The sequence below is a fragment of the Pan paniscus genome, chromosome 1 (assembly GCF_029289425.2).
Source record: "Pan paniscus chromosome 1, NHGRI_mPanPan1-v2.0_pri, whole genome shotgun sequence".
Lineage (NCBI taxonomy): Eukaryota > Metazoa > Chordata > Mammalia > Primates > Hominidae > Pan > Pan paniscus.
This window is the reverse complement of record NC_073249.2, coordinates 56,762,777-56,790,596: the sequence shown is the minus strand read 5'-3', so window position 1 is coordinate 56,790,596 and position 27,820 is coordinate 56,762,777. Positions and strand designations below refer to the sequence as shown.

At 34.5% G+C, this 27,820-nt stretch overlaps 1 protein-coding gene across 7 annotated transcripts in view; it reads right to left on the bottom strand.

Annotated features, from left to right (window-relative positions):
- Nucleotides 1–9,821: 9,821 nt before the first annotated feature.
- The window catches only part of UCHL5 (ubiquitin C-terminal hydrolase L5), a 48,040-nt gene continuing 30,041 nt past the window's right edge, over nucleotides 9,822–27,820 (bottom strand). Inside the window, exons 5-14 of one of the 7 annotated variants that reach the window (XM_034942831.3) lie at nucleotides 27,350–27,475; nucleotides 27,206–27,267; nucleotides 26,997–27,127; nucleotides 25,903–25,966; nucleotides 25,692–25,772; nucleotides 21,662–21,764; nucleotides 20,745–20,858; nucleotides 18,916–19,014; nucleotides 18,149–18,223; nucleotides 9,822–13,907 (exon numbers count right to left, since the gene is read on the bottom strand). In XM_034942831.3, the coding sequence (XP_034798722.2) occupies nucleotides 18,185–18,223; nucleotides 18,916–19,014; nucleotides 20,745–20,858; nucleotides 21,662–21,764; nucleotides 25,692–25,772; nucleotides 25,903–25,966; nucleotides 26,997–27,127; nucleotides 27,206–27,267; nucleotides 27,350–27,475 (819 nt within the window). In that variant the 3' untranslated portion in view covers nucleotides 9,822–13,907; nucleotides 18,149–18,184. The remainder of the gene's footprint in view (nucleotides 13,908–18,148; nucleotides 18,224–18,915; nucleotides 19,015–20,744; nucleotides 20,859–21,661; nucleotides 21,765–25,691; nucleotides 25,773–25,902; nucleotides 25,967–26,996; nucleotides 27,128–27,205; nucleotides 27,268–27,349; nucleotides 27,476–27,820) is intronic. The other 6 variants (XM_034942835.3, XM_024928298.4, XM_024928299.4 and 3 more) reach the window with 6 other exon arrangements.

The following is a 27,820-nucleotide window of genomic DNA, read 5'->3' as shown; positions in this document are numbered from 1 at the left end:
CCGCCAGGCTGGAGTGAAGTGGCACAATATTGGCTCCGCAACCTCCGCCTCTCGGGCTCAAGCGATTCTCTTGCCTCAGCCTCCCCAGTAGCTGGGACTACAGGTACATGCCACCACACCCGGCTAATTTTTGTATTTTTAGTAGAGACAGAGTTTCACCATGTTGGCCAGGATGGTCTCCATCTCTTGACCTCATGACCCGCCCACCTCGGCCTCCCAAAGTGCTGGGATTACAGGTGTGAGACACCGTGCCAGGCCATGAACAGAAATTTTTATATTGTGTTCACAACATCTAATAGTAAGTTGGGGTCTCAAGTGGAAGTCGATCTTCATAAACTTTTGTTCAAACTACAGGCATACCTCAGAGATGTCACAAGTTCAGTTGCAGACTACCACAGTAAAGCAAATATCAGAATAAGGTGAATCACATAAATTTTTTTGGCTTTCCAGAGCATACAAAAGTTATGTTTACACTATACTGCAGTCTATTAAGTGTGCAATAGAATTATATCTAAAAAATTTACATACCTTAATTAACAAACACTTTATTGCTTAAAAAAACGTTAGCAATCATCTGAGCCTTCAGTGGGTCAGAATCTTTTTGCTGGTGGAAGGTTTTGCATGGATGTTGATGGCTGCTGACTAATCAGTGTGATGATCGATGAAGGTCTGGCAATTTCTTAAAATAAGACAACAGTTAAGTTTGTCACATCAATTGACTCTTCCTTTCACAAAAGATTTCTCTGTAGCATGCAATGCTGTTTGCTAGTATTTTATCCACAGTAGAACTTCTTTCAAAACTGTAGTCCTCCTAAACCCTACTTCTACTTTATCAACTAAGTTTATGTAATATTCTAAATACTTTCTTGTCATTTCAACAATGTTCACAGCCTCTTTACCAGGAATAGATTCTATCTCAATAAACTGCTTTCTCTGCTCATCCATAAGATGCAACTCCTCATCCATTCAAGTTTTATCATAAGTGTGCAGTAAGTCACTCACATCTTCAGGATCCACTTTTAATTCTAGCTTTCTTGATATTTCTTCCACATCTGCAGTTACTTCCAACTCAGAAGTCTTGAATCCTTCAATGTTATCCATGAGGGTTGGAATCAACTTCTTCCACACTCCTGTTAATGTTGACATTTTGGCCTTCTCCAATGAATCATGGATGTTCTTAATGGCAAATATAATGGTAAATCCTTCCCTTGAGGATTTTGATTTAATTTGCCCAGGTCCATCAAAGAAATCTCTTTCTATGGCAGCTATAACTTTATAAAATTTATTTCTTAAATTGTAAGACTTGAAAGTTGAAATTATTCCTTCATCCATTGGCTACAGAATTAGCTGTGTTAGTAGGCATGAAAAAAAATTAATATCCTCATACATCTCCATGAGAACTCTTGGGTGACCAAGTGCATTGTCAATGAGCAGGAATATTTTGAAAGGAATTTTTCTTTTTTCTGAGCAGTAGCCCAAAAGTGGGCTTAAGATATTCAATAAACCATGCTGTAGACAAATGTGTTCTGTTTTCTTCCATTTCTAGAGCACAGGCATATTAGATGTAACATAATTCTTAAGAACCCTAGGATTTTTCAGAATGGTAAATGAGCATTGGCTTCAACTTACAGTCACCAGTTGCATTCACCCTTAACAAGGAAAATAGTCTGTCCTTTGAAGCTTTGAAGCCAGGCATTGACTTCTCCTCTCTAGCTATGAAAGTCCTAGATGGCATCTTTTTCCAATATAAGGCTGTTTTCTGAATTCTGCCAGAGGTACAAAGAAGAAATAGTACTATTCTTACTGAAACTATTCCAAATAATTGAAAAGGAGGGACTCCTCCCTAACTCATTCTATGAGGCCAGCATCATCCTGAAACCAAAACCTGGCAGAGATACGAAAAAAAAAAAAAAAGAAAACTCCAAGCCAATACCCTTGATGAATATTGATGCAAAAATCCTCAATAAAATATTGACAAACCAAATCCAGCAGCACATCAAAAAGCTTATCCACCGCTATCTAGCAGGCTTTATCCCCAAGATGCAAGATTGGTTCAACATACCAAATCAAATAAGTGTGATTCATCACATTAACAGAACTAAAGACAAAAACCATGTGATTATCTCAATAGATGCATAAAAGGCTTTCGTTAAAATTCAACACCCCTTCATGTTAACTCTCAATAAACTAGATATTAAAGGAACATATCTAAAATAGTAAGCTATCTATAACAACCCACAGCTAACATTGTACTAAAAGGGCAAAAGCCAGAAACATTCCCCTTGAAAACCAATACAAGACAAGGATGCCCTCTTCACCATTTCTACTCAACATAGTATTGGAAGTCCTAGCCAGAGCAATCAGGCAAGAGAAAGAAATAAAGCACATCAAAACAGGATGAGGAAGTCAAAACTATTTCTGTTTGTAGGTGACATGATTCTATATCTAGAAAACCCCATAGTCTCAGCCCAAAAACTCCTTCAGCTGACAAACAACTTGAGCAAAGTTTCAGGATACAAGTCAATGTACAAAAATCACTAGCATTCCTCTACACCAACAACAGGCAAACCAAGATCCAAATCAGAAAAGCAATAACATTCACAAGTGCCACAAGAAGAAGAAAATACCTAGGAATACAGCTAACTATGAGGGTGAAAGATCTGGCTAGCCACATGCAGAAAATTAAAGCTGGACCCCTTCCTTACACCATATACAAAATTCAACTCAAGATGGATTGAAGACTTAAATGAAAGAACCCAAAACTCTAGAAAACCCTAGAAGACAACCTAGGCAATACCAACTGGACATAGGAACTGGCAAAGACTTCATGACAATGATGCCAAAAGCAATCACAACTAAAGCAAAAATTCACAAATGGGATCTAATTAAACAAGAGCTTCTGCACAGCAAAAGAAACTATCAACAGAGTAGACAGACAACCTACAGAATGGGAGAAAATATTTTCAAACTATGCATCAGACAAAAGTCTAATATCCAGCATCTATAAGGAACTTAAACAAATTTACAAGAGAAAAACAGACAATCCCATTAAAAAGTGGGTAAAGGGCATGAACAGACACTTCTCAAAAGAAGAGATACATGAGGCTAACAAAAGTATGAAACAAAGCTCAATATCATTGATCATTAGAGTAATGCAAATCAAAATCACAATGACATACCATCTCATGCTAGTCAGAATGGCTATTATTAAATAGTCAAAAAATAACAGATGCTTGTGAGGTTGCAGCAAAAGGGGAACACTTAAACACTGTTGGTGGGAGTGTAAATTAGTTCAACCATTGTGGAAAGCATTTGCTCAAAGAGCTAAAAGCAGAACTACCATTCGACCCAGCAATACCCAGCAAAATATAAATAATTCTATCATAAAGACACGTGCACATGAATGGATCACTACAGTGCTATTCACAATAGTGAAGACACAGAACTGGCCTAAATGCCCATCGATGACTGATTGGATAGAGAAAATGTGGTACATCTATACCATGGAATACTATGTAGCCATAAAAAATACTATGTAGCCATAAAAAAGAATGAGATCATGTCTTTTGCGGGAACATGTATGAAGCTGGAGGCTACTATCCTTTGCAAACTAATGCAGAAACAGAAAACCAAATACCGCATGTTCTCACTTACAAGTGGGAGCTAAATGGTAAGAACTTATGAACACAAAGGAGGAAACAACAAACACAGGGGTCTGCTTGAGGGTAAAGGGTGGGAGGATGAAAGCAGAGCAGGAGATATAACTATTGGGTACTGGGCTAAAACCTGGATGATGAAATAATCTGTAAAACAAGTCCCTGAGACACGGGTTTACCTGTGTAACAAACTTTCACATGCACCCCTGAAGCTAAACTGAAAGTTAAAAAAAAAAAAAAAAAAAAAGGAATGCCGTAGCCAGCTTGATCTTCTATCCAGACCACTCACATTTTCTCCATATCAGTAATAGGACTGTTTCATTTTCTTATCATTCATGTGTCCATTGGAGTAGCACTTTTAATTTCTTTCAAGATCTTTTCCTTTGCATTCAGAACTTGGCTGTTTGGCACAAGAGGCCTAGCTTTCAGCCTATCTTGGCTTTTGACATGCCTTCGTTACTAAACTTAATCATTTCTGCTTTTGGTTTAAAGTGAGAGATGTGATTCTTCCTTTCATTTGAACACTTAGAGGCCATTGTACAATGGTTATTAATTAGCCTAATTTCAATACTGTTGTGTCTCAGGGAATAGAGAGACCCAAGAAGAGGGAGAGAGACGCGTCAGTGGAGCAGTCAAAATACACACAACATTAAAGTTTGCTGTCTTACATGGGCATGGTTCATGGCACCCCAAAACAATTACAATAGTAACATCAAAGATCACTGATTACTGATCTCCATAATAGATATAGTTGGCAAAAAGTTTTAAATAGTACAAGAATTACCAAAATGTGATACATGGACATGAAGTGAGCACATGCTATTGGGAAAATGGCACCTGTAGACTTGCCTATTGAAGGGTTGCCACAAATCTTCAGTTTGTGAACAACACAGTATCTATGAAGTACAATAAAGTGAAGCACAGTAAAACAAGGTATGCTCATAGATGAACATTATTACAGCATACGGGGACAAACTAGTCCTATTTTAGACTGTTTTGTCTAATACACTGGTAACAGTTACTAATACCTATTGTGTAGGGAAGTTATTCCCAGGGCACATTATAATCCCCAGGTTAAAACCCAGCCCAAGGCTGTAGAATAGTTGAGAAAACATGATACAGAGCAAGATATGTCTTTTCACCCATGTAACCCAAATACATAGCATTGAGCATGACTCAGAGTAGATAATATATACTTTTTGATTGAATGAATTAATGAATGAACAAGCAGATGTTCAGCCTATCTTCAATCTTGCCTCGTCTATTATAATAAAAGGATTCATGTGGTATTTCTAATAGTTCTTCTCTCCTGATATTTACTGATGCTAAAATATGTAATTCAAAACTTTTAAAATGGTAATCCTATCACTAGGCTCCAGAATTGTCTACATTTATTTAAAGACATATCTAGAAAAGAGTTGATTTTCCTTTCTGTGAATACATTTGGAAAGAAGCTATAAAGATTGTGTGTACAGATGACTAGATACCAAGATGCAGATGCTCCATCAGAATAAATATTGTTTACACTAGCTTATACTCTATATCATCTTGGAAGTTAGAATTAGCAAAAAGGATCGCATCAAGACAATAGTATCAGTTACATTTATGAGCTTATGAAGTTGTTATTGGAGGGAAAATAGATTCCCAAAGTGTTGTCAAAATAGCTAAGGAAATATGACAAAACTTTTCCTAAACTTCAAATGTGTTCTTTAAAAAAGCTTTATAAGTCTGATTTCTTATGTTTGGATTCAACCATAACAGAAAAAGAGAGGTCTAGAAAAGAGACAGAGAGAGAGAGAGAGAGAAAGTCTAATACAATGAAGTTTTAATAGAGCAATATTTGTTTTAAGGTTTAGTTGTATAAACAGATGTGAAAGCCACCTGTTTGCTCTATAAGTGCTATTTGAAAATTACAACAAAGGAAAGGACAAAGTGCATTTCAGCAGATAACAGAATATAAGCAAAGATCACACAATAGTTAATAGACTAGCAGGACTAGAATCCCAGGTCCCCTAAGTCCAAATCCAGTAGTCTGTTCTCCAACTTACTACAATATAGGGTTACAATTTTAGAATAAAAGAATATGCACAAAGTCCACTGTCTTATCTGTGAAGTTGTGTTTACCAACCTCAATAAAATTGGCAAGAAAGTACAGTTCTTAGAATGGCCATAGAGGCTAGAGTGAGCAAGTTACTCATGGAAGATGTAATGAGGCTACTTAAGTTGGCACACCATTGTTTTTTATTACAAACATTAATTCAAGTAAATTTCTGCCTGAAATCTGAAGAGTAACTGCATCACCCAAGGTGTTCACTGTATAAGCAATGCAGCCACTCCAATAACTATCCTGTATGCCCTAAGAGAAAAACTTTTCACGTTGTACCAAGTGTGCAGAGCATTCTAAACAAGTAAGTTAGATATAGGCTATTTCAGGCATAAGATATTAGGAAAGGTCATATTGGCATTATTAGAATAGAAATACTGATTCCTCATACACTGATATAACATAGATTATAGGAAATAGTCCCCTCATCTAGAGACAGTCTGAAAAATTAGATTAAGCAGTCTCTCCAGATGTCACTAAAAGGCCAGATTAGAAAAAAATTAAAATCAAATAAAAAAAAATTTTTTTTTTTGAGACAGAGTCTCACTCTGTTGCACAGGCTGGAGTGCAGTGGTGCAATCTCGGGTCACTGCAACCTCTGCCTCCTGGGTTCAAGCAGTTCTCTGCCTCAGCCTCCCGAGTAGCTGGACTACAGGCACACGCCACCACACCCGGCTAATTTTTGTATTTTTTGTAGAGGCGGGGTTTCACCATCTTGGCCAGTCTGGTCTTGAACTCCTGACCTAGTGATCCACCTGCCTCGGCCTCCCAAAGTGCTGGGATTACAGACGTGAATGACCACACCTGGCCAAATCAAATAAATTTAAACTTAAATTACAATACATTTGAAAACACCTGTTGATACAAGGAAGCAGGGAAATAACCAGAAAAGTGATAATTATGAAGTTTAAAATTTTGTCATTGTGTCTCTAGCAGTAGAAGAAGCATGCAGTAACAATTTGATCAAGGAGGTGTGTATTGTGGCCAGCTTGATCCTCTATCCAGGCCACTCACATTTTCTCCATATCAGTAATAGGACTGTTTCATTTTCTTATCATTCATGTGTCCACTGGAGTAGCACTTTTAATTTCTTTCAAGATCTTTTCCTTTACATTCAAAACTTGGCTGTTTGGCACAAGCGGCCTAGCTTTCAACCTATCTACAGGCAGATTTGGTTGGTGTCTAACACGGCAAACCATGTCACAGGCTATCATAGCAAGTATCTTTAAACAACAAATAATTTCCTTTGGTCCAGTTCTATAGTCAACTAACCTTCTGGTCTTAATTCGGTTTCCTTGGTAAGTTTATCTACCAGGGAGACAATGTATCAATAAGCTGACAGAAATGTCTGGTCTGCTGGCAGTTATAATTGTAAAGTAAATTAATAGATTGTTTTTCAGGTGTACATTAGTCTCCTGCAAGTTTTATTAAGTTGGCTTAACTACCCAAAGTCCTTATCACCTTCAATGAGTATACTCAAATCATAAGCTGAAAGGGCAGATCCTGGACCTTGGTAACCTCACTTGGAGACAGCCTGGGAGGCCCAACCTGGATCGCTTGTTAGCCTCTAATCAAAATCCTAATTACCAGCCCTCAGGGAGCCACTGGATCTCAGAGCTCATAGTTACCACTTACTCTTGGCATTCCTTAATAACTCAGCAAAGGTCATCAATGTCTCCTACAAAGCTTCTAATAAATCCGGAGATAGTTTTTTCACATAAACACCTCCATTGTACAATTCTGTCCATAATGAAATTTTACCTCTAAGAATCATTTTTATGAGAAGAATCGTGGAAGTATATAAAGGATGTGTGCAGCTGAGCATCACAAGAAATTACCATAAAGAAGAAAGGAGAGCAGGGTGCTGTGGCTGACACCTGTAATCACAACACTTTGGGAGGCTAAGGCGGGTGGATCACTTGAGGCCAGGAGTTTGAGACCAGCCTAGCTAACATGGTGAAACCCTGTCTCTACTACAAATACAAAAATTAGCCATGGAGGTGCGCACCTGTAATCCCAGCTACTCGGGAGACTGAGGCAGGAGAATCACTTGAACCTGGGAGGCAGAGGTTGCAGTGAGCCAAGATTGTGCCACTGCACTCCAGCCTGGGTGACAGAGCGAGACTCTATCTCAAAAAAAAAAAAAAAAAAAAAAAAGGAAGAAGAAGAAAGAAGGGAAGGATGAAGGATGGAAGTGTGGCGGGGGGAGGAAGGAATGAAGGAATGGAGGGAGGGAGGAAGTGAAAGAGAGAAGTACAAGTAGGAGTTCAAGTTTGAATCCTAGATCTACTACTTACTGGCTGTATGAACTTGGGCAAGTTACTTATACTTTCATTTTCCTTAAAAATAAGTCACAGACATCCTTCCATGTTAATACATAGACATTCATATTCTTTTCAATGACTGCCTAGTATTCCAACACACCATAACTAATGTACCCATTGTCTTTTGCTGTGCTTTAGTGTCCCTCATCTGAAAAATGGGGATAATGTGACTTATTTCATATCTGTGAAGGCTGGAGTTACTGTGCAAAAAAGTACTTAGGACGCCGGGCATGGTGGCTCACACCTGTAATCCCAGCACTCTGGGAGGCCAAGGTGGGAGGATCATCTGAGGTTGGGAGTTCGAGACCACCCTGACCAACATGGAGAAACCCTGTCTCTACTAAAAATACAAAATTAGCCAGGTGTGGTGGCACATGCCTGTAATCCCAGCTACTCGAGAGGCTGAGGCAGGAGAATCGCTTGAACCCTGGAGGCGGAGGTTGTGGTAAGCCAGGATGGCACCATTGCACTCCAGCCTGGGCAACAATAGCAAAACTCTGTCTAAAAAAAAAGTACTTAGGACAATGTTTGGCACATTGTGAATAGTTTTCTATTTTATTCCTAATAACTTTTTCTAATTGATTGCATTTTCACATCTGGCTACTGAAATTGTAGAAGTCCTAAAACCAATTTTTTAAATTCAGAAAATAAAACACAATGCCTATTGATTATGGAGACAATAATTATTTCCACAAGCATAAAAATAACTGAGATTATCTGTCAAATTTTAATGTGCATAAATGTAATTTAATCAACTGGGCATCTTTTTAAAATGCAGATTCTGATTCCAATGTTCTGGGGTGGGACTTCAGATTCTGCATTTCTAACAAGTTCTGAGGTTATGCTCATTGCTGCTAGTCTGCAGATCACCCACTGAGTACTCAGAACACAGATGGTTTGATTGAAAGGGAAAAGGTATATAGAAGGAAAAAAGCAGATATCTTTTAAGCATTAAAATGAAGTTAATACTTACCTCATAAGATTGGTGTGAAGATAAAGTGAAATATATCTAAAATGTTAGAATAGCCATCAATGGGGAACACCCTACAATCATATTTTATAGCTTTATTGCAGGATTGCACAATAAATATATTACTCATATATAATATGTAATTTACAGAGGAACTGTGTATTATACATTTGTCTAATGATTGTAATACGCATATTGCATATTATGTATGACAAAATTTTATTTGTTGGCTTGCTGTCTCTTAAAGTTTTATGGTGTCTGTTGCCTTACAGAAATTTTTAATTTTTATACTGTCAAGTATTTCTCTTCTGGGTTCTTTTATGTTTTCTTTGGTGCTTAGGAAGCTTTTCCCTGTCCCTAAGTAATAAAATATTCTCCCAAATTTTTTCAAGTAATTTCATTGTTTTCATTTGTTTTGTTCTGAGATAGGGTCTCACTCTCTCATCCAGGATGGAGTACAGTGGCTGATCACAACTCACTGCATTCTCGAACTCCTGGCTCAAGGGACCTTCCAGCCTCAGTCTTTTGGGTAACTGGGACTATAGGCACATATCACCTCCATACCCAGCTTTTTTTTTTTTTTAAGAGACAGGGTCTTGCCATCTTGCCCACATTAGGCTTGAACTTCTGAGCTTCTGCCTCAGCCTCCCAAAGTGCTAGGAGTACAGGCATAAGCCACCAGACCCAGCCTGTTTTAGTCTTAATGGTTATGATGGGAGGGCGGGGGACAGTTCAAAATGTTTTTTAAAAATACACCTACATGAGACTTTCCCCACTGGTTTTATGGTTTATTCAATATTATATTATCATTGCTACAAGAAAGAATCAAAGAAGCATATTACATAAAATATATGGATAAGCTAAAAAGTAAATAGAGCAGTAGTCCTAGGCATTTCCATATATCTTTTATTCAACCCATTTTCATATTGACACTCCAACATTAATAAACCATTTAACCATCAAACATGATTGCAAATTAATATTCTTAATTATTGCACATTGGTTCTGCCTATATGCCTATATGCAATCCACTTGTACAGTGCTAGTTCAGTACTAGAGAAAAAATTATTTTCATTTACGTCTCTACTTAAAGTACATCTCATTAATGGGATCTTCCATGACCATTCTATCAAACCTCAGCTCCTCCCACCCCTTTTCCCTATTTTTTTTACCATTCATACTACTATTTGAAAAGTTGTATTATATACTTATTATCTGTCTCACCATGAGAGCAGGGGCTTTTTCCTGTTATACTATCCTCTAGCATCTAGAACAACTCAGATGTACCTCATAAGATTGGCTGAATAAATCACTGAATAGTTTTCAAAAAGTTAATGTAATCAAGTCAAAAATAAAAAGTGCCCAGTATGCTAGAAGTGGTGAATCTTTACCATGTCAGTCATTGGATTTAGGCCAGTTAACAATATACTAAAGAACAAACTAAATAACATGCATGTTTGACTGATCTAGGAATTCATACTACTCTAAAAAACGCAGTATCATTCCAAAAATATAACTATCCAGTTTGTCTATTTTAGGCATTTAGGCATAGAAGGTTTAACTTTTCTGCATTCCAGTGCACAGTCATTAAGTGTTACAGCAGGTTCCTCATTCCTTGAACACAACTACTGCAACATGTTCTAACATCAATAGTTCCAACAGTGAACTCCCTGACTGTTGCAAAAGTGAGCAGTTCCCTAGGTACACCAATACTGTATGTTTGGATGGGAGTAATCTCTGGAGACTTAAGCTTGAAACCGCTCCTCCAAACCTTCCAATGATTTTGTAAGAAACTATGTAGTTTCAAAACTCCCAATATAAATCTGCATTCCTCTTCAAATAGCTAGAGTGGTTTGTTTCCTGAAAATTTGTATATGATCAAGTTTAAAAATAATATAAACTTCATAGAACTATTTCAGACTATGGGAAGGGCAAGCAAGACTAACACACAAAAACATATGTGTACACATGAGGAAAAAGGATCACTAAATACATAAAATGTTAATGTGCTCATCCCTGTAAATAGAAATATGGTAATTTAAATTTTATTTTTACTTATCTGTTTTCTCTAAATGGTTTTTGAGGAGAATACATTAAAAGCCCTTTTTTCCCCTCAAATAAACAAAATCCTCCTACAGGATAAAAATATATAAATGCATCTTGAAATGTTAACGTTACAGGCAACTAGGAGGATTAATTGAAAGTATTAATCTGCATGTAACACCATAATATACACACAAATATGTACCATGGTCCTAACTGGGGGAGCAAGTCCCCGTGGTTGTGATTCCCGAGCAAATATTTGTCTGTTCTAGTGGCACAGTCGAGCTGACTGCTGTTAGGAAAAGGGCAAGCTATCTTGGGAACTAAACATATAAGGTGAGAGTAGCCAGTGCCGCAGCTGTTGGCAAGGTTTTTGTTGATAATAACAGAAGTACATCCCTTAGAATTGGCTATTTTGAAGGCATAAAATAGAATGGAAGCGCCTTCACCTACCCAATAATTAAATAAAATTTTAGAAAAGACTAAATATGAAATGAGCAAGATTTTCTATAAAATATCATTAAAAAAAAACTTTCCAAATAGCATTTATCTATTTATGGGTTGCTCTTTATTCTTCCATTTTCTCTACCCTCTAGCTTCATGACTTAGTTTCAAACCAGCAACATATAGCACCCAGACAAGTCACACTTCTTTATTCACAGACAGAAGTAATCATGAAGTATCACAAGGAATTTGCAATCACCAAAGAAGATGCAGATAAAATAAACCACTCTTAAGCTATGGAAATTCCTATTAAGGAATTTTATTAGATTAATAAGAAAAAATCCTTATACCTATTAATATAGTCATTTTACAAGGATATTTTTCAAATGTCATTTGATATTACTTTTGTTAACATTTTCAATGACAATTCTGATGAGCTCTAATTTTGGATCTTTTATGGTTACTGCTTTCTGTGACCTAAGAAACCTTTGGCTAACCCCCCAAGTCACAAAAATATCATCTGTTTTCAGTTAAAAAGCTTCATACTTTTAAAATATTACATTTAGGTCTATGATTCATCTCAAAGTCATTTTTGTGAGGTAGGGGGTCATTGTTCACTTTTTTCTATATGGATATTCAGCTATTCTATTCTGGCTCCATTTGTTGAAAACACTTTCCTTCTCTGTTGAATTGTTTTGCCACCTTTGTCGAAATCAAGTGATCATATAAACGTTGATCTGTTTTCAGGCTCTCTCTTCTGTTCCATTGCTTTATTTGTCAATCCTAGTGCCAGTATCACACTGTATTGATTACTAAATACAACTTACCACAATAATCCTCACATTGCTTAACAAAATTTAAGCCTCAATAGGAAAGAATATATAAGTTAAGCTGAAATAAACGAATGAGATCAAGATGAGCCTTCCTTAAAAATCTATTTTTAAAAATTATATCATGGCTTTGAAAACACTCCATAATTATTACTGTATCAACAGCAAAACATATTTACCCACAAATAACTGAGAGACTACATATTTTCCATTACCTCCAACTGAAATTATGTATGAAAAATATTTCATTCGTTTTTCTATCAATTTCCTATCAGGTTTTTCTCCATTAGTTCTAAGTCATTTAATACCACAATTACTAAGCTTAAAAACAATCCTTAAAAATGTGCTGAAGCTGGAAGATGGGTACACATTCTCCGTAATAAAATAAATTATGCTAAATTGATTTTACAATAAATAATAAAATGTTAAAGTCATGTATCAACCTCAGAATTATTCTTGATAAAGAAAAAAGTAGGTTACTTCCTTTAAAAAAGAAAGGTTTATAAAGTCTTCTTTGAAGTCTGACTTGCAAAGGAAGATTAGAAGCAGAAGATTATTACAAAGCAACTCCCAAATCAATTTTTAAAAATCAATTGTGAGCAAATTACATATGGCTCTTGAAAACTGCAGGCTGTACGAAATTTATTCAAATTGGCATAGAAAGACCCCCATCACCACTACCATCTTTTTAAAAAAGCAGATAACATGAACTGTCAGACCTCCAGTTTTTTTATACACAGCTTACGAGCTTGAAACAATATTCCATTGAGAGTAACACCAACATTCTTTAAGATTTACAATTTCTTCTTAACCTGAAATTTTGCTTTGAAGCATTACTCAGACCTTCCTGAAACAATTCTCTAATACATAAACAAATAACCCCAAACACTTGAAGAAAATTTACTAAAATGAAATTGAGATGTTTATTACTTTTCTACTGACAGCAGTGAAAATCACTGGAAATTATACTTTTGTCCTTTTTAAATGATTTACATTAAAATCATACTTTCTCAAATAACTGGTATAGCAGATAAAATTCAATTTTAAAATCCTCAAAACACTTAGATATCAAAGATAGAAATACTGATTTTTTTTCCGTTAATGATGAGAAGAAATAAGACAACCAGTTTAATCAAGATCTGACAATTGCAAATTTTAAGTATTTAAATTACAGATAAGGAATATCGTTTGTGCATTTTCTAGCTTCATATGGTAGTTAGACAACCAGAAAACTAACAGTTGTCAGACTCAATGTCAAATAATGGAATTTGGGAAAGCACTCTTAATATCACTTTCATTTAATATGCACTACATGCACATGATGCAGGTAGGGAAGAAGTTTATGAATCCATGCATTAAAGACAAGACAGGTTGGCACTATTGCCAAACGTGCACTGAGCCAATTAGGATGTTGCTCTAAGTTCTTTATACATAATGGTTTCCATGAAAATATGTGCAGAAGCAGAAATGTGTACATATCCGAAAACATCTTCATTTGGTTTCCTGAGCTTTCTTTGCGTTCTGTTTTTCTTTTGCCTAAAAATTAAAAATAGTATGTTACAAAATTTTAAAAGTCAGTTTTAGACTATATTAGAATAAAATGTGCCTAAGAGGGTATTCTCTAGCTGAAAGGCTTGAAATACATTGTTTATAAGACTTCTAAAGCATTATGTTTTATAACTTGAGACTTATAACAAACTTTTCCTGGACAATTACATAGTTATTCTTTGCCCTAAGAAAGGATCATGTTTGGTTTGCAGTTCTTTCCTATCTGAAGGTGAAATGAATTATTATAATTGTAATAATTTAAAAATTCCATAAAGTCAAACTCATTCATGAGTATTCCAAAACAATATATATACACATATTTGCCCATTTCCTATTCACATGAGCATAAGAAAAATCTTACATTAGTTTCTGCAAATGTGAATAAATGAGTTTAACATAACAGTTTAAGTGATTTTAACATAATGTCACTAAAGGATTATGTATCCCTGGTGTCAACAAACTTTATTTATATGACCCCCGAAAAAAATGTTTTTACATACTAGTTCAATAGATCTTCATTACAATTATATAGCTTGAACACAGTACTTGTTTTATTCTTTAGCAAATGAAAAAGCCAGAGCTTATAGATGTTATCAAGCTTGACCAAAGTCCCACAGCTAGTATACAGTAAGTCCTCAATACAGATCAAAGACATATGCTTTATAGCATTGCTTCTCAATGTATATACCAATGACTTAGAGACCCTGTTAAAATGCAGACTGATTTAGTAAAATGCCCGAGGTTCTGTATTTCTAACAAACTCTCAGATGATGCCAGTTCTGCTGGTGTTCAGAAGACATTTCTAAAAGCAAGATTTTAGAGTACTACAATGCAATATTTTTCCACTGTGCCACTTCAGAAGAGTCAATGAATTAGACTTCTACATTATACAACTTTTTTTAAAACTTCCTTAAATAAAAAATACAGCAATTAAAACAATTACAATCTCTTTTTGTAATGTATTAGGTAGTATAATTATTATTTAACAGTATGATAAAACAGTGCTGTGCCTTAGAATGAATAAGAGCAAATAGTCTGTGTGCCATATTAAAAATAATAAAGTTAATTGCCAACATCAACGTTTTTAGTTAACAAGCATAATTTGTAATTTGATATGTGTATCGCATCTCATACAAAGTTTTCTGTCCTCAAATAATAAATATAATTTGGTTTTAGGCATAATTTAAAATAAAAGTATGTGCTTCTTTCCTTATTGATCTGAGTATACCTAATAGAATATTGAGAAGGATTAACAAGAAATAAATTTACTGGTTTCTGATATAAACTTTACAACATAATTAAATGAGCAAACACATATAAGGCAGAGTGTCTATACATTTATTAAAATTAAAAATAATTATCACAATTAATTGAGCACTAATTTATACACTTTACAGATATGATCTCATTTAATCATCAAGAATGTGAAGTAGGTATGATTCCCAGTTTACAGATGAGAAAGAGGTTATAAGAAAGTAAATAGTGCCTAAAAGCTCCAGCTAATAAGTAACATATATATAAGATTTAAATTCAAAGCCTGTATTTTGGTCTGTTTTTGTTAAAAAATAAAAATAAAATCATATTTATAAATAACATGGAAAAATATATGCTGTTAAAAATACTTTCCTTCTATACAGTGTACCAATGATATTAAAAAGTACTGACTCAAATCAGATAATTCTGCATTAATAGATACTAATGTAGATATTGTTGTGATTAGCCTTAATTATTCTTCTACCTTATTTCTATTAAGAAATAGAAAAAGATCTGAAGCTTACTTATTACCAATTGAATCATAAAGTCATAGTAAAATGTGGACAAAATTCAATATTGTGAAGTTGTTTGGATTTCCCCATAGCAATGGAATTTATGATTTTACATCATGTTAAGTTATTGGTAGTTAAAAACTTAAGATAGACAATGATTCATAATTACATACAAATGTGTAGACAAAAATTTTTTAATCATAAATATACCTGAATAAATAGAAGTCTCACAAATGTAATCTTAAACTAGATAATTTTATTTTATATTTTAAGAAAGAGATTTGGTACATAATACAAGAAGTTTTATAACTATATATTTTTGGATTACCTCCTAGGCAGTTTTTAAATGTGGTGTGTATTCAACGAATTCATCAGTTAAAAAGTCTCATATAACAAAAACATTTACAGGTTCTAACCAAGTTCATTATAGCCATGCCGAGGGAGAATCACTTTTTATTTATTATTTTGCAAATAAAAAGATTTTAGGTCAAATGCTTTTATGTCATCATAGATTATAGGCAACTGCCTCAGCTATTCAAAAATCTCATCCTGTAGAATCTCAGCATACAGTAGCACTGCATGGTGCAGCCATATCTTTCCTGTTTGTTTCCTTCTATTCCTTCTCACACCTTGTTCTTTTATCCTATTTTCCCTGAAAACAAAACATAGTAAGATCCACTATTCCAACTTATCTATTTCTGAATTCTATAGGTAATTTTTCTTTTTTTTTTTTTTTCTTTTTTTTTTTTTTTGAGACGGAGTCTCGCTCTGTCGCCCAGGCTGGAGTGCAGTGGCGCGATCTCGGCTCACTGCAAGCTCCGCCTCCCGGGTTCACGCCATTCTCCTGCCTCAGCCTCCCGAGTAGCTGGGACTACAGGCGCCCGCTACCACGCCCGGCTCATTTTTTGTATTTTTAGTAGAGACGGGGTTTCACCGTGTTAGCCAGGATGGTCTCGATCTCCTGACCTCGTGATCCGCCCGCCTCGGCCTCCCAAAGTGCTGGGATTACAGGCGTGAGCCCCCGCGCCCGGCCAGGTAATTTTTCTTAGAAGTATTACCATTAAGTAATTAACTATCACTGGTAAAGATTTTATATAATTATAAAATCTAATCTTTATTCTAACAGTTTTTCAACATGCTTTATTTTTTAAATTTGCATTTATCTGCAGAAAATGATATTTTAATATGGTATCATTTTTTTTCCAAAATAAGATGAACAAAAATATATTCTTGCAAAGGAAACGGATATAGTGCTACAGATTAAGCACTTAATTCCCACCACATATTTAAAACTTTATGGATGTGAAATTTTAAGTGGCTATAAAGCTATTTAGGAGCTACCCTGTGATTGCTGGGGATCTTTAGCCTGACTTTATCCTGGCATTTATCAAAATAATACTATTTAGCACAATACCATAATTGTTCATTTATTCCTTTCCCAAATTGTACCATGAGTTGCTTAAGAGAAAATAATATGTCTCAGTTATGTATACATCCCTAGACCTTAACAGAGTGCCTGGAATATCCTTGCAGCTAGATAAATGTTTGATGAATAATTTAAAACATTTCAACAATTCCAATTAAATGAGTCTAAGCTCCTTCAGAACCTAGGAGAATAATAGTTATTGCATGCATACAAGAAATAAATCTATCTCAATATTGCTTCTGGAATATTAATAAAAGAACAGCTTAGAGAAATAAGCAACTAGAAGGTCAATAACTACTTTCCTTAAGAAAATGAAGGCAAACACAACAGAGATGGTGTTCCACTAACGTCAGGTATTTATATGCTGCCACCTTGTGTCCAAAAAATGTGAACTAAGGAATAATTATTCTAATGTTAAGCTGACAAGCTGTTGTTCTCTAACTATGCTCTCAAAAAAATCTGGGGATATAGTGTAATTAAAAATCAAACAACAGTGGTTCTTTTACTTACTAATTTGCACACACAAAAAATTCTGTTCACAGATCAATTTTAATGCAAAATTTATACATTTAATATTTATCTAAGGGTCCTAGTCCCTAGTAACATTTATCTAACTTAAAATCTGATGTATCACATATTTAGCACATTTTATAGTTATTTTAATATTTTTAACAGAAAAACATTTGATAGGATTAATAACATCATATCTAGGTATTCTTGTTAACCAAGCAACTTTGAGAACCACAGGACCCTGTATTAATCTAAAACTTTAAAAACAGTTTCCCATCTTAGAATACACCCTGAGATGCATGAACAGAAAAACCTATAATGGAAAAGAGAAGATTTAGCAGTCTTCTGCAATAATTTTTACATTTAATGCTAAAAGTTGGGTCACATGTTTCAATCAATAAGGTAATATACACAAAAAACTTATTAGCTCACATCTCATATTATTTAGAATGTATAACATGAAACAGCTTGGTTGAAATCAATCTTTGCTTTGTAAACTTTAAAATTAATAAGGAAAATATACCTACCATGTATTCTCGTCTTTAAGTTAATGGTCCAAAATTTTATTTGCCTAGTAGTGTCTTCTCAAAGTGTTTCTCAAACTGTGGTACACAGACCAGTTGCATTAGAATCACTTGGGGAACTTATTAAAGAATCCTTCCCCTATATCAGAATATCTGGGGAGGGGCCAGGTAACATGTATTTTAAAGAGTATCCACTGATGTTCACTTTCAGAAACACTGATTTACAGTATGAACTTAAAAACAATTTAACTGCATTTTACTTATTCAACAAATATTTTATTGTTACTTATGAAAAAAATCATAGAAATCAGAATTCTTCACTAACTTATGCTAGTTTTCCCTCAGTGGAATGGATACTAGATTAGAAATAAGAAAACCTATTTCGTAGTACAGGCTATTTTTTTTTTAAACCCAACAATGTCCATTCTACTTTTAAATTCTGTTATATCAACTCAAATTTTTGCTAAATAGGAAAATATTATTTCAATTATCAGCATTAAAAATCTACTTTTGCTTAAAGGAAGTGTTTTAAATTTTATTTTAATACAGCATAACCTGAGGTCTAAAGCAGTGGGGTAATTCTTTATTTTTGTTTTACAGTCTCAATTGAACTAATTCTTACAGAGTAGAAAACAAGAGGCAAAAGCAAAAGAATAAAAACATACAAGCTTCCAAAAATTTTACCTCTACTCACGCAAAAAATAAAAAATACATTTTATGTTTTTGGAGACTCTAAACTTAATTTAAGTATCTACCAATAAAATACTTACCTTTTCTACTAGTGGTATTAACTGCTGGTGTTCTGCTAAAGTCTTTAACAATTCCATAATGAAAGGCAGATAATTATGCTTCCTTCTGATATTCTCAATCTGAAAATAAAACAACATCAATCCACACTAACTACATTTCTGCTAATTTTGATATTTTATTCTTTGCATCCAACTCAAAATAGAAATGGTATATCCATTCTCATAAGAAAATGATTTTAGAAATAATGAGATTCCATTCCCACTGAGAATAAAAATTAACACAATAAAACATGTGGAGGGAGTTTCTTGGGCAAGGGCCTCCTGCCCCTGACTTAGCAAATAATAGAGGCCTTTAAAAGTCCAATCTAACATTACTTATGAAAATGTCATTTATAAAAACAACTAAAGATCTACAAGCTAAATAAACATTTGCTACTTCACCTGTGCAAATAATCAGGCAAAGTCTAATGAGACCAGCTTTATTTTGTGATCAAGCACAATCTTTCCTTCAGATTATTTTTTATCGAAAGGGGGTACACTGCAGGAAAAAATTTCTACTTCAGTGGAAAACTATGCACTGTCTAGATAACATCCTCTCAAGTTATGTGATTCTAGGCTTTTACTGCCACTGACCTATTATATATTCTGCCTGGTAGAAGTATAATTGATTGCCCTTCCATAGAAAGTTTCCATCTCTTATAAATTCATTTAAACTTCATATAAATTTGAGCTTCTCTGACTTCTCCTTTAACTAGAGTTCCTTCAGTTAATTAATTAAATTAAAGCTTAACATGTTTGTTTTATAGCAGTATGACAATCATTTTATCTTTTTTTAAACAAAGCTTTCCCAAACAATAAAGCAGGACACCTTATGGAAGTTATGGAAACTTTGTGTTGTATTTTGGGCAGATATTAAAAGTTAGTTAATTACATAATAAACACATAAGTATATATAAAGATGGGTAATTTACTTTTTTTAATATCATGTGAAATGGAAAATAATTGGGAAAGCTATTATTTTTTCCTTCCCTATCTCCATGAACTTGTCCCTCCCTTTTTCCCACCTGGAATACTCTAGAGCCTGCCTGCCTGCCCCTACCACTTTCACCTGAAGAAATCCTACTAGTTTAAGGCCGATTCATTTCACTTAACAATCATCTGTTGTCTGTTAAGTATGATGCAAAGTATCTGTTGTCTGTTAAGTATGATGCAAAACACTTTACTGACACTGTGGGGAGCAACAAAAAGGACAGTTCTTGCCTTACACTGAGGTTCAAATGAAAAATAATCCTTTACTACCATAACACATGACAAATGACATATACATTCCACATCCAAGCACTTTGGGAGGCCGAGACGGGCAGATCACTTGAGGTCAGGAGTTCAAGATCAGCATGGCCAACATGGCAAAACCCTGTCTCTACTAAAAACACAAAAAATTAGCCTAGCCAGGCATGGTGGTGCACACTTGTAATCCCAGCTACTTGGGAGGCTGAGGCGGGAGAATTGCTTGAACCTGGAAGGTGGAGGTTGCAGTGAGCCAAGATTGCACCACTACACTCCAGCCTTGGCAACAGAGCGAGACTCTGTCCAAAAAAAAAAAAAAGGAATAATAACTACAGTGAACTGAAACACCAAATAGGTTAAAATTCTATTCCTAATAATATTTTACAAAAATAAAAATGAAAGACATCTCACTACTTATCTTTGTAGGGTATCAGATAATCAACAAATTATTTGAAATCTGGTAAATGATAGGAGAGAAAGCCATCAGATATTCAATGTACCTTCATCTTGAAATATACTGCTCTATATTAAAACATTAAAGGAACACATTTTTAAAAACATACCTTGTATCTTTTTAATTTCTGTACTTCTTCTTCAATAAGCATCTGATTTTTGGCAACTTCTGACTGAATAGCACTTAACATACTATTACCTTGATCTGTATCCATGGGTTCCTCCTTGGGGGAAGGAAAAGAAATAGCACACCCTAATAATTGAGGCTTACATTCAGAATATTTTAAAATGATAAACACAGTATGATTATTTTCAAATTTTTATTCTTCATATTGATAGCAGCATGCCCGCCTAACAGCAGCATTAAAGGATAAAAGCCCCAAAATAGTACCTTCCATATTTCTATGTTCTAATAATATGAATTTTCATCTAAAAACAACCTACACTGTAATATACTCTATTGCCATATTCTCCTAATACACTATAAAATAAATTTTCTTAAATATACTCTTAAGAAAATGTGCTCAAAGGATTGTAAAATAAACTTTGTCTACTAAATCTCTTCTCCAATGACATTTACTATAGAAAGGTAATCAGACTAGTAAAGACTACATGTGACTCTAAATATACCCAGTTAACTCTTTGAGAATTAACTTGCTTAATTATATAATGAAGTCACAGAAAATAGTTAAAATAGTTCATTCCTAACACTTATTTAGCATTTACCATTTGTTAGTCATTAAGTGATTTACACATAATACCTCATTTACTCCTCATGACAATCTTCTAAGGTAAATACTATTTATTATCCTTATGCTATATGAAGAAACTGAGGCACAAGGAAATATACTCAGATTCCTATATCCACTAAGTGCAAAGCCAGGAACCGAATCTAGGCAGCCTGAATCCAGTGTGTATTCGCTTAGCCACCATTCAGACCACTTGATTATATATATATTTAAAGTAAATACTTTTCCTGAGAGAATAACCAAGCTAGAACTTTGTACTTAGAAACATGGCCACGAACCTCTGCAAGTTGTCTTTGTAACTCTGCTATCTTCTGCTCATATATCATTTTTCTGTCAGACACAATGGCCATTAAATTAAATCGAATTTCACCTTCACTGTACCTAGAAGAAAATTATTTAAGTTTATAATGTAATAAAGAATTGTACAACTATTACCGTTAAGATAATCCATTGTGATTCCCCTCTTGATTTTCTAGTATAAACAAAAGTCTATCAATTGGGTAGCAATAAAAATGGACACTTTTAAAAAGCTTTCAGGTCAGGCACATAGGTGCCTCCCAGCTACTTGGGAGGCTCAGGAGCGGAGAGGATCCTTTGAGTTTAGAAGCTGGAGGCTGCAGTGAGCTATGATAGTGCACTATACTCCAGTCTGGGCAACAGAACAAGACCCTGTCTCTTAAAAAAAAAAACAAAAAAAAGCTTTCATATAGGGAAGACAACTGTAGAAAAACAAAATTGGCTAAATTCCATCAATCACAAATGTTTTTTAAATATTCTAAAATAATGTTATAAAACATTTGAAATAAAAAACATTTTCATCAATTTCCCTACCTTTATAAGAAATATGGCAACACATTAACTTAAGAGCTCAGAAAAAAACAAATGGAGACTCCATATTTCTTAAATTATTTAGACTGGCATCTTGATGGGTATTAACTATGCTCCGTATTATATAATTTTTTCCAAGTCATGATGAACTTTCTATTTTTAATTTATATATTTTATCTTATATGTAAATAAATATAACATATTTTATTAATATAATATATAATTATATCGTATAGTAAAATTTCTGAATGTTTGATTTTCACTACTCTGATATCAATGAAGCATCTCATAACAAGCTGGTTCATGGTAGCAACTGACATTAAAAGCATTATTCATAACACTATGTAAATGGCATTAAGATGAAAATATATAGAAAATATAAGCCCATTTTGCATTAGTTTATCTCTAAGAGTTTCTCATACACAGTTCTATTCACTGAAAAGAAATGGCCCCAACATAACTATAGTAATTTGAACTATGTAAAAATGTCTTTAAAACACTGATTGTGGGACTTCCATGTCCCTATTCCTGCCAGTAAGTACAATTAAAAACCCTGGACACAATATGTTTTTTAAAAAGAGCAAGCAAGAACATTCTGAAAGGTAGAAAAAAAGCAGACAAGCTGGGGAACTCAGGAACCAAGAATGATACAATAGTGAATTTCCTGAGGTTTTTTTCTGCCTCATATATCCCAGAATTGGAGCTGAAGAAACCAGCAACCCAGAAATACCAACAGGCACAGACAAAAAAAAGCCCCAACAAAAGTCTGCTCTCTCTAGCCAAACAGAAAAGGTGCAGCCTCAGAAGACAGAAAACTTTTAGACGATAATCATTCCACTATAGCCAAACATGATTGAAAAATCTGTGACCTCACCCCTACTCAAAACCAGTAAAAGCAGAATAGAGAGCTGGACTTCCAGTCTTGTCTTCCAACCTTTAACAAGGTTCCTAGGTTGGTATTTAAAAAGGCTGGGTAGGGAATGGGGACTTTCATCCCTGCCATGTGGTAATGACCACACCCATTTGTGGTATCAAAGGACACAGAATGGGAAGCCAAAATTGTCACTGCCATCCAGTGGCAAAGTAGCCTCTTCCACTTCAGTATGAGTGGAAAGCAATAGCAAGGCACTCCTACCCCTCTCAGCCAGAGTGGTATCAACAGAAACCCTGCTGGGGGCTAGAACTCCCATCTCTGCCCAGCAATAACAAGAAGCCTTATTCCATTTCAGTTGTCACTGAAGGCCTAGTAGGGAAGCTGGACTTCTACTCCCACCTGGCGTAATGAGGTGGCACCCACAATTTACATTTACCCTGTCAGAGCCATGTCCATAAAAACCAGCTCACACAGAAATTTTAAATAAGATCCAAAGTCTTACTTTTATAGATATAGAGAAGATTATACTAAAATTTATATGGGAAGGCAGAGGAACTATAGTAGTTAAAACAATTTTGAAGAGAAGAATACAATGAAAGGCATCGGTCTACCTGATTTCAAGACTTAGAGTTACAGTAATCAACACAATGTAGTACTGGCAGAGGAACAGATAAATGGAACAATGGACAGACTAGTGAGCCCAGAAATAGACCCACACCAATATGCTCCATTTTTGCAAAGGTGCAGGAGGAATTCAGTGGAGGAAGGATAGCCTTTTGAACCACTGGTGCCTGAGTAATTGAATATGCATAGGCAAAAAAAAAAAAAAAAAAAAAATGACCCGTGATCTAAATGTCATACCATATACAAAAATTAACTCAAAATACATCATAGACTTACATGTAAAACATTAAACTATAAACTTTTAAGAAAATAACACAGGAAAAAAATTTTGGTATCTACACCGAGACAAAGAATTCTTAGACTTGAAAACAAAAACACAATTCATAGTGTCAAATATTGATAAACTGTACTTCATCAGGATTAAGACCTTTTGCTCTGTGAAAGACCATTTTGGGAGTACAAGTGGATGGGCTACAGACTGGGAGAGAATATTTGCAGGCAATGTGTTTGATGAAGGATTAGTATCTAAAATACGTAAAGAACTTCAGACTCAAGAGTCAAAAAACACACCAATCAGAAAATGAGCTAAAGGCACGAAAAGATTTTCAACATCATTAGTCATCAGGGAAATGCAGATTAAAACCACAATGAAGTATCACTATACATCTATTAGAATGGTTAAACTAAAAATGGTGGTAACACCAAATGCTAAAAAGGATGCAGAGGAACTAGACCGTTCATATATTGCTGGTAGAAATATAAAATGGTACAGTCACTCTGGAAAAGAGTTTGGTAGTTTCTTAAAAAAAATATATATATATCCATTTACCATGCAACCCAGCAATGCAACACATAGGCATTTATCCCAGAGAAATGAAAACTTGCAGTCACAAAAAATCTGCACAAAAACGTTTATTGTAGCTTTATTCTCAGTAGCCAAAAAATAGAAAACAATCCAGATGTCCTTCAATGGATGAAGAGGCAAAAAGCTGGTATATCCATACCACAGAATACCATCTATGAATAAAAAAATGAACTACTGATACACTTAAAAACTTGGAAGAATCTCCAAGAAATAAACTGAGTGAAAAAGCTAATGCGAAAAGGTTACATATTGTAAAATTCATATATAACATTCTTTAAATGACAAAAATTATAGAATTAGGGATTAAGGAGTAAAGGAAAGGGAAAGGCAGCAGGGAGAGAAGTGGTTGTGCCTAAAAAGAACAATATAAGGGATCTTTGTGGAGAGCAAATTTTGCTGTATCTTGACTACATCAATGCCAGTATCCTGGCTGTGATATTACACTATAGTTTTGCAAGATGTTGCCACTGAAAGATAAAAAATACACAAGATGTCTCTGTATTATTTCTTACAACTGAATATATATATAATTATCTGAAATTGAATATACAATTACCCCAAAATAAAGAGCTTAATATTAAAAATAAACCCTCAAAAATAAAACTCTACAAAATAACTGTCAATTATCCAACAGTACAAAATACCTAGCTGGGTGCAGTGGCTCATGCCTGTAATCCCTGCACTTCGGGAGGCCAAGGCGGGCAGATCACTTGAGGTCAGGAGTTTGAGACAAGCCTGGAGAACATGGTGAAACCCCACCTCTACTGAAAATACAAAAATTAGCCGGGTGTGGTGGCATGTGCCCATAATCCCAGCTACTCGGGAAGCTGAGACACGAGAATCGCTTGAACTCGGGAGGCAGAGGTTGCAGTGAGCCGAGATTGCGCCACTGCACTCCAGCCTGGGCGACCCAGTGAGACTCTGTCTCAAAAAATAAAAAAAAGAAAATAAAAAATTATCTAACTTAAGGAAATCCGCATGTTTAACTTCTCTAAAGACAAGATGACATACTACTACATGAAATTTAGAGATTTTCTGAAATAGACTTCTTAAATGCATTAACCCAATCAAAAGTAGATGTTTGGCTGGGCACAGTGGCTCACGCCTGTAATCCTACCACTTTGGGAGGTCGAGGCAGGCGGATGGCTTGAGCTCAGGAGTCTGAGACCAGCCTGGGCAACATGGTGAAAACCCGTCTCTACGAAAAATTAAAAAGAAAAAAAAAAAGTAGATGTTCAATGCACACTGCTAAAATAACAATAAAATACAAGTATAAAAAATACTTAAAAAACAGAATATTATGCCAATGAGATTAGCTGAGCATTTACTTTTGTATCCTTTTTTCTATGACAGGCCTTACTGCACTGATCCAATCATCTTGATTGCATGCACCTAGAAAGAAATTTTAAAACAGTTAACACAAATAAAAATAAGAACAATCAACTTTAACATGCAAAAGTTTGGCCCAAAATATTTTTTTACAAATATTTTAATAAATTTAGAGCAGTAAAACTCTTTTTAGTATAATTATGTTGTTTCAATTCCATAAATAAATTTTTATAACACACATAGAAAAATAAATATTTTTAAATATAGAGGCAGCATGTAAATCTGCATTAGATAAACTATTGGTTCTACGCATGGGGCATGGCAAAAAGTACAAACAAAATGCACCCATGTTAATTTTTTTAAAATCTAAAAGTATAAAGTTTTATGAATAGCCTATAACATTAGATTCAACTAAAACAAGTTGTGTTGGACTTCAAACCTATTATTAAAAAAAGAAAAAGAAAATTTAATGAAGTCAAAATAAGGAGTTAAAATTATTTTGTGAACCTATTATTTCAGTAATCTTTCAGAGCCACAGATTGTACCTTCAACTTTGATAAGTGTTTATCATTTTTTGCTCAGCATTAGAGACAGGGTAGGATCAGAACAATCTATGTTTTTGCAGAAAGGATAACACATTAACGCACTATTTAAATAGAGAAATTTTAAGAAAAATATTTTCTTGATTGCAAAACAATAAATTATCCAATTCCAAATGAAAATACTTTAATACGGATGTTAAGAAATGCTTGCTATCCCTTACGAATGGGTTAAAAATGACAAGAGTAACTATTTACATCCACTAAGGGTAGTTTTTAAATGTTAAATGGAAAATAAAATATAAATTATGTAACCTATAGGTTAAAAAATTATTTTACTTGGGAAAAACTCAAAGGCATCAACTGAACTATGGTAGTCAAGATGTCCTTCCTATATATTAATATAACACACTGAAGAGCTTAAGGCCTTCATTATATTATGTTACCTCATAGTCACTTTTACCTTGAAAATTTAAGCAGCACTGAATGAGGGTAAATACCCAACAGATTTTCCCCTGTCAAAAGTGAAATATCAGGAACAGGAACTGCATTACCTAAATCAATCGGTCCTTCTCTTAATCCATCTAATTCATACAGTCTCCCATTAACAGGAACATAACTGACAAAGTGAAAAGCATCTTCTTCTTTTGCTGATGTCTTCGTATCAAATTCAAACATTTGCTGTCTACAGTAAATAAAAAAATAGTGAAACTCAAAGAAGCAAAGAAAGAAACAGTATTTATTTAACATAAAGTCTCTTTACCTGGCGAAACTGTTGTGTACTTGTCGAATCACATCTGAATTGCTCAGTGCCAAGCCTTTCATCTAAAATAATTTTTTAAAGTAGCCTATTAATATACAAACTTTCACAAATATGACATTTTAGGAATAAGAAGATTGTACTCACAGCTGCATCAAAACTTTGTGAAAATTCTTTAAACTCTGATAATGTCTCGCCTAAATGGACATCCTGGTGGGTACAGTTCAGTAACACACTCACTATGGCTTGAGTAGCACAAGCATTATTAATTACCTATAAAATATAAAAGTGAAGATATCAATGTGTTTAAAAAAATAAAAAATGGTTTTTAACTGGTCACAATGGCCCCAAAACATGAACAGTTTTCAAATTATATTTTATGAAGTCTCAGCATAAACAGAATAAATATGTTCAATTTCTATCCTAATCTATTTTCAGAAATTTGCTGCAATTCTGGAGTTGAAAATTCTAGGAAACCAAATGAACTCAATGAACTCATAATATTACCAAAAACCAATCCAGTTAGGGTAACAAGACCAATCATCTTGATGGAAAACATAGCTGATTAAGCCAACAGAGCTTGTCCCCCTCTCCTATTCATTTCCTCCTAGACTCATT